Raw genomic sequence first — 16,792 nt, 5'->3', positions numbered from 1 at the left:
AAGGGAATCCAAATGGGAGCAGAGGAGGTCAAACTCTCCCTCTTTGCTGACGACATGATCTTATACTTAGAGAACCCCAAAGACTCAACCACAAGACTCCTAGAAGTCATCAAAAAATACAGTAATGTTTCAGGATATAAAATCAATGTCCACAAGTCAGTAGCCTTTGTGTACACCAATAACAGTCAAGATGAGAAGCTAATTAAGGACACAACTCCCTTCACCATAGTCTCAAAGAAAATCAAATACCTAGGAATATACCTAACGAAGGAGGTGAAGGACCTGTATAAAGAAAACTATGAAATCCTCAGAAAGGAAATAGCAGAGGATATTAACAAATGGAAGAACATACCATGCTCATGGATGGGAAGAATCAACATTGTTAAAATGTCCATACTTCCCAAAGCAATCTACCTATTCAATGCCATTCCTATCAAAATACCAACATCATACTTTCAAGATTTGGAAAAAATGATTCTGCGTTTTGTATGGAAGTGGAAAAAACCCCGTATAGCTAAGGCAGTTCTCTGTAATAAAAATAAAGCTGGGGGCATCAGCATACCAGATTTTAGTCTGTACTACAAAGCCATAGTGCTCAAGACAGCATGGTACTGGCACAAAAACAGAGACATAGACACTTGGAATCGAATGGAAAACCAAGAAATGAAACTAACATCTTACAACCACCTAATCTTTGATAAACCAAACAAGAACATACCTTGGGGGAAAGACTCCCTATTCAATAAATGGTGTTGGGAGAACTGGATGTCTACATGTAAAAGACTGAAACTGGACCCACACCTTTCCCCACTCACAAAAATTGATTCAAGATGGATAAAGGACTTAAACTTAAGGCATGAAACAATAAAAACCCTCCAAGAAAGCATAGGAAAAACACTGGAAGATATTGGCCTGGGGGAAGACTTCATGAAGAAGACTGCCATGGCAATTGCAACAACAACAAAAATAAACAAATGGGACTTCATTAAACTGAAAAGCTTCTGTACAGCTAAGGAGACAATAACCAAAGCAAAGAGACAACCTACACAATGGGAAAGGATATTTGCATATTTTCAATCAGACAAAAGCTTGATAACTAGGATCTATAGAGAACTCAAATTAATCCACATGAAAAAAGCCAACAATCCCTTATATCAATGGGCAAGAGACATGAATAGAACTTTCTCTAAAGACGACAGACGAATGGCTAACAAACACATGAAAAAATGTTCATCATCTCTATATATTAGAGAAATGCAAATTAAAACAACCCTGAGATATCATCTAACCCCAGTGAGAATGGCCCACATCACAAAATCTCAAAACTGCAGATGCTGGCGTGGATGTGGAGAGAAGGGAACACTTTTACACTGCTGGTGGGACTGCAAACTAGTACAACCTTTCTGGAAGGAAGTATGGAGAATCCTCAAAGCACTCAAGCTAGACCTCCCATTTGATCCTGCAATCCCATTACTGGGCATCTACCCAGAAGGAAAAAAATCCTTTTATCATAAGGACACTTGTACTAGACTGTTTATTGCAGCTCAATTTACAGTCGCCAAAATGTGGAAACAGCCTAAATGCCCACCAACCCAGGAATGGATTAACAAGCTGTGGTATATGTATACCATGGAATACTATTCAGCCATTAAAAAAAATGGAGACTTTACATCCTTCGTATTAACCTGGATGGACGTGGAAGATATTATTCTTAGTAAAGCATCACAAGAATGGAGAAGCATGAATCCTATGTACTCAATTTTGATATGAGGACAATTAATGACAATTATGGTTATGGGGGGGGGAACAGAAAGAGGGAAGGAGGGAGGTGGGTGGGGCCTTGGTGTGTGTCACACTTTATGGGGGCAAGACATGATTGCAAGAGGGACTTTACCTAACAATTGCAATCAGTGTAACCTGGCTTATTGTACCCTCAATGAATCCCCAACAATAAAAAAAAAAAAAAAAGAAAAAAAAAAAAATGATAGGGAATTGAGTGGAGGGTGACCAAGGGTAGACAAAAAGCCACAAAGTAATAAAACACAACACGTACACACATACGTGTATCTTCTCTCTCTCCTCCCTCTCTCATTTGATAGTCACATCTATCCAACACTGGCATTAAAACACTCATGTAGGGCGGCGCCTGTGGCTCAGTGAGTAGGGCGCCGGCCCCATATGCCGAGGGTGGCGGGTTCAAACCCAGCCCCGGCCAAACTGCAACAAAAAAATAGCCGGACGTTGTGGCGGGCGCCTGTAGTCCCAGCTGCTCAGGAGGCTGAGGCAAGAGAATCACGTAAGCCCAAGAGTTAGAGGTTGCTGTGAGCCGTGTGACGCCACGGCACTCTACCCGAGGGCGGTACAGTGAGACTCTGTCTCTACAAAAAAAAAAAAAAAAAACACTCATGTAAAACATAATAATCTTTCCTAACATTAATTTTTTTTTTTAAATTAGAACTACACCACAAAGCACATCTAGTTTCCCTTACAGAAAGGTTCAGGAATCCCGAGTCTTTCCAACACAATGCTAAAAAAATTAATTAAAAAGAAAAAGTCAAAAAAATATAATTTTTAAAATTATTTGAGCTATTATTTTCTCCAATCACAGGAAGGAAAGGAGGGAGGGAGAAAGGAAGGAGGGAAAAGACAAGACAATGGAAACAGCTATGGATGGTCTAATAGACTATAATGAATTTGACTGAATATTTTATCACAAGGTAGGGAACAGGAAGAGTTCTAGAGATAATGTTGCTCACCATCTCCTTTTAGAGAAGAAGCCCAGAGAAGCTGATTCAACCAGTGTCACACTGGAGTTACTGGCCGAACGAGGACTAAGCCACATACTTACTGGTAGTAGTTGGTAGTCACTAACTTGAGAACAGTGTGATACCTAAAGTTTAATCTGACTGTTTACAACACAACAAAATATCCCATGGCACTGACATTATAATGTTGATTAATTAAACTACCACACTACTCACACACACATACACACAGAGGTTTTATTACAATATAACTATGATGTGGTACTAAAAAGTTCTATTTCTAGAAAGATGGAAAACTCTAGTTATCCATGTTTACTGAGCATCTACTGGGTCCAGGGCACTTAAGATTTCTTATCCCTTTTAATATACTTCTTTGTTGCTTAAGACCACTCACTACATTTTAGAATAATGAAAATTCACTCCTGTTCATTCATTCCTGAATTATAAACAGTGAAAATGCAATGTTTCCAAAGATCTTTCTTTTTCCTGGCCAAAAGAAAAAAAAAAAAATACTTTAAGGAATTTATTTCCTGAGGCTGTATGCACATCCTCCCTGCTGCTCACTTTCTTTACAAATAGCCTGCTACTCAAGTGTCAACATCTGCACTGGCACCTCCACTCCCTTCCCAGCTAGCCCAAAAGGGCTCACTCACACACCCATCCCTAAAATGGCTGTGTTTACAGCCACCCATATGCCACCAATCATGAAGCAACTGTCACCATCCTCATGACTAGGTACTGGCAGGCACAGCCACACAGAAGGTGTGGAGCCACCAAAAAAACAGGGTGCTTGGGGCTCTACTTTTGGAAGAAATTAAAAAAACTTTTTTTTAAAAAAAGGAGCAGAGACATACATACCCTTCAAGATCAAAGCTCTGGGGGGCGAGGGCACCTTACCTGCAGAGCTGTCTCTGCTATCATTGCTATCATAAGCACATGGGCACCTCACCTGGCACCATGCTGCCCTGTGCACACATCAGCCACTATGATGCTCATGTGCTGTGGCCTTTTGACTTTAAAATTAAAAAGGCTTGCTAGGCATGGTGGCTCACACCTGTAATCCTAGCACTTTGGGAGGCTGAGGCAGATGGATCGCCTAAGCTGGAGAGTTGGAGAGCAGCCTGAGCAAGAGTGAGAACAACAAAAACACTGGCCAAGTGTGGTGGCAGGCGCCTGTATGCCCAGATACTTGGGAGGCTGAGACAGAAGGATTGTTTGAGCCCAGAAGTTTGAGGTTGCTGTGAGCTATGAAGCCATAGCACTCTACCCAGGGCGACAGAGTAAGATTCTCTCTCAAAAAACAAAAAAAATTAAGAAAGGTTTTCACGGCTCAGCGCCTATAGCTCAGCAGCTAGGGCACCAGCCATACATACATACCGGGGCTGGCAGGTTTGAACCCAGCCCAGGACTGCCAAACAACAACAAATGCAACAACAGAAAAAAATAGCCAGACATTGGGGCGGGTGCCTGTCATCCTGGCTGCTTAGGAGGCTGAGACAAGAGAATCTCTTGGGCCCAAGAGTTTGAGGTTGCTGTAAGCTGTGGTACCATAGCACTCTACCAAGGGTAACATGTTGAGACTCTGTCTCAAAAAAAAAAAAGGCTTTTTGTTGCATGACCGGACCTATACTTTTCACATTCTGTCTTAAGTTTCCTTAAACCACATTAAGCAATAGGCTAGCAAGGACATAGATTAATAAAGCGAGTGACTGACCAGAGCGGGGAAGAGCAGCCATTCTTCTCCCCAGAGGTTAAGAGTTCAGGAATTAAGGTGTCAGGGTTTCTTGGAAAGTTGAGGAAGAAACCATGGGCAACAGAAAAATAGTGAGGGGCAAGAGCTGACAAGTCGCCTCTACCCCATGCTTTTTATTGTAACTCTAATTTTATTCTTCTCCTTCACCTGAGACTAAAGATGAGACAAAAAGAGCAATGCAGGAAAGCAACCAGAAAAAGCAACTCCAGGAAAGCAGTGGAGTGGCAGAGGCCCTACTTTCCTCCCCACTTTCTGTTCTACCACACCCCCCTTGGTCCCGTTCTCAGCCACTTGGGAAATGCAGACCATATTTGCAAGACAGGGCTGTGCAAGGTGAGTGGAAGGCAGAAAAGTGAACCACAGATATTCTACTCCAGCTAATGGGGAAGCCAGGAGTAAGCTGAAGCCAAAGAAAGGGGCAGACAGAGGTGGGACTTTTCAAAGATCAGCAAAACAACAGGGACCTAGCTAAAGCAAACTAGATTTTATCTCTTTCCTCCCTGTCCCTCTAATTTGCCCTTTCCCTGCTCAGCCAGCAACAACAGAAAAAATTCTTCCCTACTCTTTCTCCTTCAGTCACCCAAAGGAGAAACTTTTTAAAAGGAGAGGGGAGCATGGGGCAATAGTGATATAAATGGGGGAAATGGGAAAAGAAGCCCCCAGGGTTTGCTAAAAAGAGTGGGCGCTCATCAAGCTGTTTCTCCACATCTGAGACCAAAGTTTATGTCCCTATTTTGTGTAGCTCTACATCCAAACACTATGACCATTTTATAATCTCTTATATTCATTTTCAAACACTTTGGTTCTCATCACTCCAAATAGAAATGATATGAATGCTCCTTGTATGGAAGACTGAAAATTATTAAATATTTTTATAATAATCATACTACTATACTAATATATCCTTTACATAGACTTTACAACCTTCAAAATACCTGCACATCAGTCTGGGCATTGATCCACAAGACAACCTATGAACAGACTATTTTTATAAAATTGTGATATCCCCATTTTACAGATCATGGGGGGAAAGCATTAAAAAAGGGGTTAAGCACACATAAAATGCTGAGGAAATGTATAGCTAAGGCTTTCCACAGCTTACTCACTCCTTTCTACAAAAGCGTCTTGCACGTGTTCTGTGCCACACTCCCAGTACTCTGCAAAGTCCGGTGAACCAAACTCAGCCTCCTCAGCCCCAACCACCCTCCATGGAGCTTAGAGCCCTAATGGTTCTGCATCTTTGAAAAAATGAAGCAAGCTGATGAAAGTGTTGAAACCAAGAGCCTCCAGACCTCCAAACCACACTGCCATACACTACGCTGAGGAAAGTCTGCTTTCCTGGTCCACTGCCATTGTAAGGAGTTTGTCCCCTTTTTGTCAAAAAAGAAAAAGAAACCCACAGATAGTGAGGACAACAAGGGTTGAATAACCTCTGCCAGTTTCTTTTTTTTTTTTGAGACAGAGACTCAAGCTGTCACCCTGAATAGCGCCATGGTGTCATAGCTCACAGCAACCTCCAACTCAGGCTCAAGCAATCCTCTTGCCTCAGTTGTTCTATTTTTAGTAGAGATGGGGGTCTCACTTTTTGCTCAGGCTGGTCTTGAACTCATGAGCTCAAACAACCCACCCTCCTCAGCCTCCCAGAGTGGTTTCCTTTCTTTTTTTTTTTTTTTTTTTTTTTTAAGACAAGAGTCTCGTTCTGTCACCCTGGTAGAGTGCTGTGGCAACATCATACATCACAGCAACCTCAAATTACAGGGCTGAAGCAATCCTGTCTCAGCTTCCTGAGTAGCTGGAACTACAGACCAACACCACCTGGCTAGTTTTTCTATTTTTAGTAGAGATGAGGTCTCACTCTCGCTCAGGCTGAGTTCTGTAGGCTGGAAGCCCATCATCAAGGTGTTTGCTGGCAGAGTGGTTTCTTCTGAGACCCTTGCTCCTTGGTTGCTAGGTGGCTGGGCTGCCTTTTCCAGGGGTCTTCACAGGGTCTTCCCTGTGCCTCTATCTGTCCTAATCCCGTATTCTTACAAGGACACCAGTCACATTGGATTAGAAGCCACACATGTGACCTCACTTTACCTTCACCACCTCTTACAAAGCCTTATAGTCACATTCTAACGTACTTGGACGTAAGACTTCAACATACAGATTTGAGAACACGCAATTCAGCCCATTATAGTTAGCAAGAGGGAAAAGGAGAGAAAGATGGTATGACCATGGCTATGAAGACATGAGAGCATGCTCAGTCTTTGCAGAAGAAAGGCAATTTCACCTGTGTCCCCATAGCCAGAGAGTACTTACTATCTACACATCCCACATCTGGCCCCCATGGTGGTCTCTGACACCTTCTACACCAGCGCACTGGAAGCTTTGTCTTATGTCACCATCCCTGTGGTCCACTTGGTTCATATCCACCTTCTGTCAGTTCTTCCTAGGAGCCATTCCCTTCTTGCTGTAGGTCCTAGCCTTTGGATTGTTCTTCTCCTCTGTCCCCTTCCCCTGCCCAGCCTCCATTCACCTAATTAATATCATTTTACTCTTAAGATCTAAACTCAAATGCCTCTTCCTCAAGGAAGATTTTAAATACTACACACACAATTTATCTTCACACTAAGCACCGTCTTCTTCCTATCTTCTCCTCTAGCTCTGTTATAGAACTTATTTAATTACATACTTGCACTATTATTTTATCAATGTGTCTCCTCCATGAAATTGACCATATATTCAAAAGCTCAGAATCTATATCTGGTTTTCCCACCATCATCTATTATTTGTCATCAGTTAGTATGGTTCCTGGCACCTAGTGAATGCTTAATAAATGCAGGGGAACCTCAGTGAGTTGACCACCCAAGGGACTGTAACAAGCTGGTCAACACATGCAGGTGGTCACCATAAGGAATTAGGCCTACTATACTAATATGTACATATGGTGCATGTCCAGTCTATGAACATTAATTAGGTCAACTTAAGAAGGTGGTCATTGTAGGGAGGTTAGTCAATTATGGAGGTTCTACTAGGCAAATAAAGCAAAGAATAAATGTAGTATAAATTAGTGTAAATCAGGTCACGTGCTCTATTTTTTGGTGAATAGATTCACTTTGACTTGGAGGCAGCATAAAATCATTAAGCAATGATATCTAAGTAGATAGACATACTGCACAAATATTAAGAGATCTTAAACCAGTGGAACTACACATAGAAAGAAATGGGAACCTGATGCAGTGGCTCACACCTATGATCCCAGCATTCTGGGAGGCAGAGGCAGATGGAGTATTTGAGCTCAAGAGTTCAAGAAAAGTCAACCAAGAGTGAGATCCTGTCTCTTCTAAAAATAGAAAAATTAGCTGGGTGGGTTGGCAAGCACCTGTAGTCCCAGCTTCTTGGGAGACTGAGGCAAGAGGATCACTTGAGCCCGAGTTTGATGTTGCTGTGAGCTATGATGCCACAGCACTCTACCCAGGACACAGAGTGAGACTCTGTCTCAAAAAAATAAGAAGAAATGTATTCTATTAGGTCACAATTCTATAAGAACTACTTAAATACGCTTTCCATATCTAATTCATACATGTATACGTGTGTGTGTGTGCGTGCCCGCGCACGGGCACATGTGTGCCCTACATATTTTATTTCTGCAGCTATAATCTTTAGTCCACTGACAGGTATCTGCAGTGTCCCTCTCCCAGTGGCTCATTCCACCTCTTGACTTTGGCCTAAAACCAAGAGGAATTCTTTACTTAGAGGTGAAGAACTGATGGATTCCCATGGTGACTCCAATCCCACACTTTTCTTTTCTCCTTATTAGGCAGGAAACACTGTAATTCCAGGAACAAGATGTGTGTCACACATTGGAAATACTCAAATCTGCTGATAACATTTCATTCTACCTCGGCTACACACATGAGGAAGCCACATGGTCACAATCTAATGGAACATAGAACATAATAAACTGAAGCAACATTCAACATACTATCACTTTCAGCTTTGCACAATATGTGGAAACAGGCTTACTGCATCATTCGGTCCTGTCAGAACACATAAGTGGGGAGGATGCACCCTTGGAGTTTATTTTATAGTCACTCACCTCAGGGAAGTGTTTGAGGAATGCATTATAATCTCCATGTGGCTGTATGTTACAGATGCCTCACTTTTTTTTTTTTGAGACAGAGCCTCAAGCTGTCACCCTGGGTAGAGTGCTGTGGCATCACAGCTCACTGCAACCTCAAACTCCTGGGCATAAGTGATTCTCTTGCCTCAGCCTCCCAAGTAGCTGGGACTACAGGCACCCACCACAGCACCTGGCTATTTTTTGGTTGTAGTTATCATTGTTGTTTGGCAAGCCCAGGCTGAATTCTAACCCACTAGCTCTGGCGTATGTGGCTACTGCCTTAGCCGCTTGAGCTACAGGCACCGAGCCAAATGTCTCACTTTTAAAAGAAGTATTTTCTTTTCTTTCCTGAGAGAGAGTTGCATGCTGTCGCCCTGGATAAAGGGCCATGGTGTCATAGCTCACAGCAACCTCCAACTCGGACTCAAGCAATCCACCTGCCTCAGCCTCCCAAAGTGCCGGGATTACAGGCGTGAGCCACCGCAATGGCCTAAAAGAAGTATTTTCTAGAGATGTATTTATCTTTTTGGTACTTGAACTATGTGTGTATATATAGGCAATCCCTGGATTATGAATGAGGTAGGTTCTGTAGATTTGTTCTTAAGTTGAATTTGTAGGCTTGACACCTAAGGTGTTAGTCTCATGCACCGAGGCTCCCAGGTTCGAGCCCAGCAGGCCAGCTAACCAACAATGACAACTGCAATAAAAAGTCGCCAGGTGTTGTGGCAGGCGCCTGTAGTCCCAGCTAACTTAGGAGGCTGAGGCAAGAGAATTGCCTAAGCCCAAGAGTTTGAGGCTGTGAGCTGTGACATTGAGGATGACATAGTGAGATTCTGTCTCAAAAAAAAAAAAAAAAAGGAATTTGTATGCAAGCTGGAACAGGTACATTTACCTTTTACCTGTAACAGCCTCCATTCTTTAGTGGGAATTATATGTAAGACAAATATTTGTAACTCAGAAACTGCCGGTTTGTCTGAATACTTGAAAGCAAATGGTACTAGTAACTACTGGTAACTTTTAATACTAAAATTTCTTTTTTTTTTTTTTTTAAATAAACATCGTTTCATTATGTTGCCCATAACATATGCTGGCCTCCAATTCCTGTGCTCCAAAGATCTTCCTGCCTTAGCTCCCAGGTAGCTGAGCCTACAGGCATGCACCACTGCACCTGGCTTGAGAAACTAATTCAGATGAGAAAAAATAGCTGTTCTTTTTATAAGTATTACATCATTTGCTCCAACTCAGACTAATAAATAGTTTTGTTTTTGTCCTCTATCCTTCCCCAGAGCTCCTGTTTTATCCACCTCAATTATCCTTGCTGTCTTGCTGTAAGGCTCAAGTCAGTTGAGCTTCTTGGCAAGCAAAGTTTTTTTCATGCTTCATGTTTCTTATGAAGTAAACTAGGAAAATCATATAAACCAGAAAAATAATACTAACAGTATCAAAATCTCCAAATAGTGTAGAATATAAATGTCTTAACACAATAACTAAGAAAATACCAGGAAGGCTATGTTAACCAGTGTGATGAAAATATGTCAAACAGTCTATAAAACCAGTGTATGGTGCCCCATGATCGCATTAATGTACACAGCTATGATTTCATAATAAAATAAAAAAAAGAAAATGCCGTGAAGGCTATGTTAACCAGTTTGATGAAAACATTTCAAATTGTATATAAAACCAGCACATTGTACCCCATGATTGCATTAATGTACATAATTATGATTTAATAATTTTAAAAAACTCCAAATAATTTACCTTAGTCACAACCTGGGGAACTTAGTAGTTCAGGTAAAAGAGAATTCACTTATGTGGTATTACATAGTCAATTTCTACTTTCAAAGGACTTAAGTGGAATGCTTGAGTCTTTCCTTAGATTCCTTTTATCAGTGATCAAACATTCAAGGCATTCCTCACAACAGGTAAGGCAAAGAGAAAAACAGAATTCCTATTCATAGCCAGAAGCTATGGCTTCATAAGTGCAATTAACTAGGAAACAAAACCTCTCCAAAGATGCAAATCTACCCCCTTTATTAAGCTAAGCAGACCTCGGTCAGGTGTTATATAAAATCAAGTGAAATTATAAACTTGATCACTGGTTCTGAGATTGAAATATTCCTAAATCCAAAGTCCATATATACTATCAAGGTACCAATAAACTCCACAAAATAAAAGAAATCTAAGACTAGTGTCGTAAGCAGATCAATTTCCCAACATGTGGACTACAAATAAAGAAAACCTCCCTAACCCAAAGTTCTATCTTAAAAAAAAAATTAAATGTTTTCAAGGGATTAAAATGCTTTACATACTTTAAAACATCTAGTGATGTAAGTAGTTTTAACATTTGTAAAAGATGAACTAGAGGGCAGCGCCTGTGGCTCAGTAGGTAAGGCACCGGTATGACCCCATATACCGAGGGTGGCAGGTTCAAACCTGGCCCCGGCCGAACTGCAACAAAAAAATAGCCGGGGGCGGCAACTGTGGCTCAGTCGGTAAGGCGCCGGCCCCATATACCGAGGGTGGCGGGTTCTAAACCCAGCCCCGGCCAAACTGCAACCAAAAAAAAAAAAAAAAAAAAATAGCTGGGCGTTGTGGCGGGCACCTGTAGTCCCAGCTACTCAGGAGGCTGAGGCAAGAGAATCGCTTAAGCCCAGGAGTTGGAGGTTGCTGTGAGCTGTGTGAGGCCACGGCACTCTACCGAGGGCCATAAAGTGAGACTCTGTCTCTACAAAAAAAAAAAAAAAAAAGGGCGGCGCCTGTGGCTCAAGGAGTAGGGTGCCGGTCCCACATGCCGGAGGTGGCAGGTTCAAACCCAGCCCCGGCCAAAAACCAAAAAAAAAAAAAAAAAATAGCCGGGCATTGTGGCGAGCGCCTGTAGTTCCAGCTACTTGGGAGGCTGAGGCAAGAGAATCACTTAAGCCCAGGAGTTGGAGGTTGCTGTGAGCTGTGTGATGCCATGGCACTCTACCGAGGGCCATAAAGTGAAACTCTGTCTCTACAAAAAAAAAAAAAAAAAAAGATGAACTAGAGAAAGTAGGAGAACTACTCTGTTTAGTATGAATATTTGAAAACAATGCTCTTGTCCCAATTAACTGTTCTTTAAAAGTAGATTTTACCAGTTTGGCCAATTATCAAAATTTAAACAAAAAATGAAATTGTTTAAATCACCTGATGCCCATGACTACTTTTTATTTTTTATAAAAATGAAAAATGTACATCTTATTGGGGAGGCATTAGCAACATAATTTATATTGACCTGGAACACCTTACCTTCTGGAAATTTTGTGTCAGTTGCACCAGCTGGCCAAATAATTAGCTTCATCAAAAATCATTTCAGCCTAAGCCCAAATCACAAGAAAAATCATTTTGGTGGAAATATTTTATTTTACTCACTATAAAACCCAACATGAAGCTGGATGGCATAGTCTTAAGTGACATTTTGTTGCCACAGCAACAGAATTCCGCTACCTAAGGCCATAATTTGTTAAGAATTTGTCCAGCGAGTAAATTCTGTGCTGTGTATTTGTAAATCCAATAGAACAATCCAAGCAACATAAAAATTAAGTCTTGATTTCATACTTATGATTTACTCACAATATATTTACAACATATATGCACATATGTACTACACACAAACATGTATGTAATTATTCTCAACTCCATCAGAAGGGTGAAACCATACCAAATTTCCACATTAAAATGGACACAAAACATTGCCATGTTTGAGATCTCATTTAATAAACTACTATTTATTTCCCAAAATTTATCTTAAAAGAGACTGAGAATTTTCAGAAGAAAAGTCATTATTTATATCCAATCTCATTCCAAGACAGAAGAAAAAAGATCCTGAAGTATAATTTCCTGTTCTAATAAATGTGGCTTCTTTTTTTTCCTTTTGAGACAGAGTCTCACTATGTCATCCTCAGTATAGTCATGGTGTCACAACTCACAGCAACCCCAAACTCTTGGGCTTAAGCGATTCTCTTGCCTCAGCCTCCCCAGTAGCTGGGACTATAGGCGCCATAAAAGTGGCTTCTTAAGCAATTAGCTGATTTAGAAAACATCAAGCTAAGGAATAAAGAAAAAAATGTGGGCATCACCACCTTTATTCACCAAACTGCCTTTGCAGGTTACTCACCCTCACTGGGGGACTCCAGGCTTGCACCCGAGTCTGCTGTCCACCCTGGGAGCTCTGCAGATCTTTTGAGCTACAATTAGCCACAGTGCTGCTCTGAGCCCTTAATGCATCTGTGCAGTTGATCCCACTGCCCCCTCCAAGGCTGGGTTTCCAAGGCCTTTGCTTGATGCCATCCAGAAGTCTGACCAGCAGGATGTTACTGGGAAGTTCCTCTACACCCGAGCCAACAAGAGTCCTGCACTCAGGACATCTGAGTTCATTTCGAGAACCTACAATGCCCAGCAAACATCGTTTGCAAAACGTATGCTGGCAAGGCAAGACCTTTGCAGAGGCGTCAAGGCGCTCCAGACACACAGGACACTCCAGAAGATCCAACAAGGCAGATTCATCCATTGTTATCTATTTTACTGAGAAAAAAAGCTTCAGAAATGCTCATAGTTGGGTGCATCCCTTAAGATGACTCATGTAACATCCATTTCAGACTTTGCTCTAGAGTAATGGGGAAAGAAGAGAAAAAGAATAAGTGTTGTTACCTGGGGAAAATGTTCACAAAGGAGCCAAGAATCAAAAAGTACACAAAAGTGCTCCCTCTCTTTAAGTGTGTAGCTTTGCTTTGGACTGTGTTTCTAAACTCCACAGTGAACAATTCAAAACAAAATAGCTTTTTAAACTATTCAGAATCAACCCCTAAAAATATCTGGTCACAAAGAATCCCAAGTATTACATGGGATCCCTGTAATAAACAGGATTTATGAAATGCAATAAATAACTTCTTCAACTCTGAAAGTGATATTTATTAGCTGCGTTAATATAAGTCCTCAACTTACATGAGATGCTGAACCAGAAGCAAATGAAAGTTTCCCTGAAATTACTATTAAATCCGGCGAAGTTCCCAATTTTTAAACCACGTTAGCATTTAAAAGCCATGCCTCATACTCGTGGCAAATGATCTCAATATTAAATACATATACTTCTTCACTGGTCTTAAAAATAGAACTGTTTATTCTTGCCCAACCAAAAAGAGCCGAAGGGTGACAATTCTAAAAGACACAGATGTGCTCGAAAACAGCTAAAATATAAAAGCACCGTTCAGGGCACTGGCTGACAAACTCTAAAACTGATTTATGAACAGGCTGTCCTAATCCCATTCAGAAAATCTGGCAAAATTAACACCAAAAGAATTTGACAAAGGAATGTTGGACTGAAACCCGTGAGCATAATGTGAAAATGGGGCCATTCAGGAGGCAGCAGTCCCTCAGCCTCTCCCGCCGCCACCGAGCGCTGCGACGTCCGCGCCTGGGCGCCGAGGGCCGCCTGTGGAAGGTCTCAACCCGCCGGGCGCCAGGTGTCCGGGCGCGGAGGCCTCACGCGGCAGCCTCCCCCTCCTCTCGCCAGGTCAGGCCGGGGACAAACCCCCACACGACTGTGAGAAGTTCTCAAGGACTGAAAAATAAATGCGCAGCCTCAAGTTGCGAAACTCAGCCCCAAGAAGCGCCGCGGCGAAGCAGACCCTCCGCCCGCGGGGACCAGGCGGCGTCCCCAGAGCCGGGGCCGCCTGGGGACGGCGCGGCGCCAGCACGGTCGCTTCCCGCTCGCGACGGCGAGAGGCCGCGCTCTCCACTCACGGGTCCGGGTCCGGGCCCCGGGAGGAGAGAGCGAGGGGACTGCGACCGTGACCGGGGCGGAGACGGTGGAGTGGAGCCGCGGGCCTCTCCCGCCAGGTCCCCGCCGCACGCCTACCTCGCGCCTCCGCTCCTCCTCTTTGTTCGCGGCCCCGCAGCGGCGGCAGCTGATGCAGATGCGGCCCCACCATGCCCGGGCTGGCGGTGTCTCTGACGCGGCGGCTGCTCTCGGAGTCTCCTCTCTGCCGCCCCCTCGCGCACTCCTCGCCGCCGCCGCCCACTTTCCCAGCCCGGGAGGAAGGAGGAAGAGGAGGCGGCTGAGGAGGCCGCACAGCCGCCGGCGCCCGGGGCGGAAGCGGGCAGCAGGCACCACAGCGCCGACCCGGGGCCGCCGCGCCTCCCCCCTCTTCCCCACGGTCTGAGGCACCCACGGCCCCCTAATCCCCGGTCTGAGGTACCCGCGGCCCCCTACCTCCGGTCTGAGGTACCCTACTCCCTCGGTCTGAGGCACCCGCGGCCCCCTACCCCCGGTCTGAGGTACCCTACTCCCTCGGTCTGAGGCACCCGCGGCCCCCTACCCCCGGTCTGAGGTACCCTACTCCCTCGGTCTGAGGCACCCGCGGTCCCCTACCCCCGGTCTGAGGTACCCTACTCCCTCGGTCTGAGGCACCCGCGGCCCCCTACCCCCGGTCTGAGGTACCCTACTCCCTCGGTCTGAGGCACCGGCGGCCCCCTACCCCCGGTCTGAGGTACCCTACTCCCCCGGTCTGAGGCACCGGCGGCCCCCTACCCCCGGTCTAAGGTACCCTACTCCCCCGGTCTGAGGCACCCGCGGCCCCCTAAACCCCGGTCTGAGGTACCCTACTCCCCCAGTCTGAGGCACCGGCGGCCCCCTACCCCCGGTCTAAGGTACCCTACTCCCCCGGTCTGAGGCACCCGCGGCCCCCTAAACCCCGGTCTGAGGTACCCTACTCCCCCAGTCTGAGGCACCCGCGGCCCCCTACCCCGGGTCTGAGGCACCCGCGGCCCCCTAAACCCTGGTCTGAGGTACACGCGCCCCCCGCCCGGTCTGACGTTCCCGAAGCCCCCTCCCCCTGTCTGAGGTACCTGCGCCGCGTCCCGCGGGACCCTGGGGCACGCGGGTGAATGGCGCCCGGAGGAGACGCAGGGAGGCCAGAGTCTGGCAGGCGGGGTTCCCTGGGGCCACCAAGGAAAATGTCCGGGGATAGACGCCTCCTCCCAGAGGAAAGCTAGCCCGGAAGATGGAGCCGCCGCTGGGAGGCGCTGGGCGTGGCGGGGAGCGGAGGGGGAAGGGGCCTAGGGGCGCCGTCCTCCCCTCCCCCAACCACCTGTGCGGGGCTTTCCTGCAGCTCCAGGGCTCGCGCTCAGTGGTCTGAGCGAACGGCGGCCCCCAAGTGGACTTGCCAGACAGGGCCGCTGCGCTCCCTAGTCTGCACCTGCGGCGCTGCCCGGGACGCAACCCTGAGCTGGGGGCCGCCGACCCCAAACTCAACCCCGGAGTCCGGCGGGGACTGAGTTTGGAAAGCGCTCTGTCGACAGGGTTTGAGGTTTTCAGACTCGACTTAGAGGAAAAGCAAGTTAGCATTTTGTCACTGACCTAAACGTGTCACTGTCAATTTACAGAGAGTTACCCCAAGTGCCCTTTCCTCAACGTGGGCAAGAATTAGGAAGGAGAAGAGGGTCGCATAGATGCGGAAGTCCCGCCCTATCGCAGCCGGGGGCGATCGGGGGGGTCTCGGGCCGCCCTCCCCAACCGTGGGCTGCAGCGAGTCGTTCGGGACTGAGGCATGTCGCCCAGATGTGAAAAGGACAGCCGCTGGGGGACAGCTTCCCGCGAGCCGGGCTGTGCGGGACAGGCTACACTCAGACCCGTCCGCGCCGCAACCCTCCCCAGCTCCCCTCGGCTTTGCTCTAAATACGGGAAGACACAGCAAGCCGGAACGCGGGACGTGGGAGATGGGAGCCCAGTGTGCGCGGGCACACGGGCGTCTGAGCCGAGGGAGACCGGGAAGGAACGAGTGGAATGGGGAAGCTCTGACCCAGTCTTAAACCGAGACTCTGAAAGTGCGGAGAGAGGAAGACGGTCAGCAAACAGGAGCGTTATTACATCCAGTTTACAGTCACTAAAGCTGAAGCTCTGGGCAAGCGCGGTGGCTCAGGCCTGTGATCCCAGCACTCTGGGAGGCCGATGCGGGAGGATCGCCTGAGCTCTGGAGTTCGAAACCAACTTGAACAAGAACAAGACCCTGTCTCTACGAAAAACTGGCCGGGCGTTGTGGTGGGCGCCTGTTGGCCCAGCTACTCGGGAGGCTATGGCAAGAGGATTGCTTCATCCCAGCAGTTTGAGGTTGCTGTGAGCTGTGACACCAGGGCACTGTAGCTTGGGCG

At 45.8% G+C, this 16,792-nt stretch overlaps 1 protein-coding gene across 2 annotated transcripts in view; it reads right to left on the bottom strand.

Annotated features, from left to right (window-relative positions):
• Window positions 1-14,935, bottom strand: part of SH3RF1 (SH3 domain containing ring finger 1) — a 148,811-nt gene extending 133,876 nt beyond the window's left edge. The window contains exons 1-2 of one of the 2 annotated variants that reach the window (XM_053585865.1): window positions 14,502-14,935; window positions 12,762-13,250 (exon numbers count right to left, since the gene is read on the bottom strand). In XM_053585865.1, coding sequence (XP_053441840.1) covers window positions 12,762-13,154 — 393 coding nt within the window. In that variant the 5' untranslated portion in view covers window positions 13,155-13,250; window positions 14,502-14,935. The remainder of the gene's footprint in view (window positions 1-12,761; window positions 13,251-14,501) is intronic. The other variant, XM_053585846.1, reaches the window with a different exon arrangement.
• Between the last annotated feature and the right edge of the window lie 1,857 nt (window positions 14,936-16,792).

Source organism: Nycticebus coucang, chromosome 1, assembly GCF_027406575.1.
Source record: "Nycticebus coucang isolate mNycCou1 chromosome 1, mNycCou1.pri, whole genome shotgun sequence".
NCBI classification, from domain to species: Eukaryota; Metazoa; Chordata; class Mammalia; order Primates; family Lorisidae; genus Nycticebus; species Nycticebus coucang.
The sequence above is the reverse complement of the archived record's forward strand: the minus strand, read 5'-3'. Positions and strand labels throughout refer to the sequence as shown.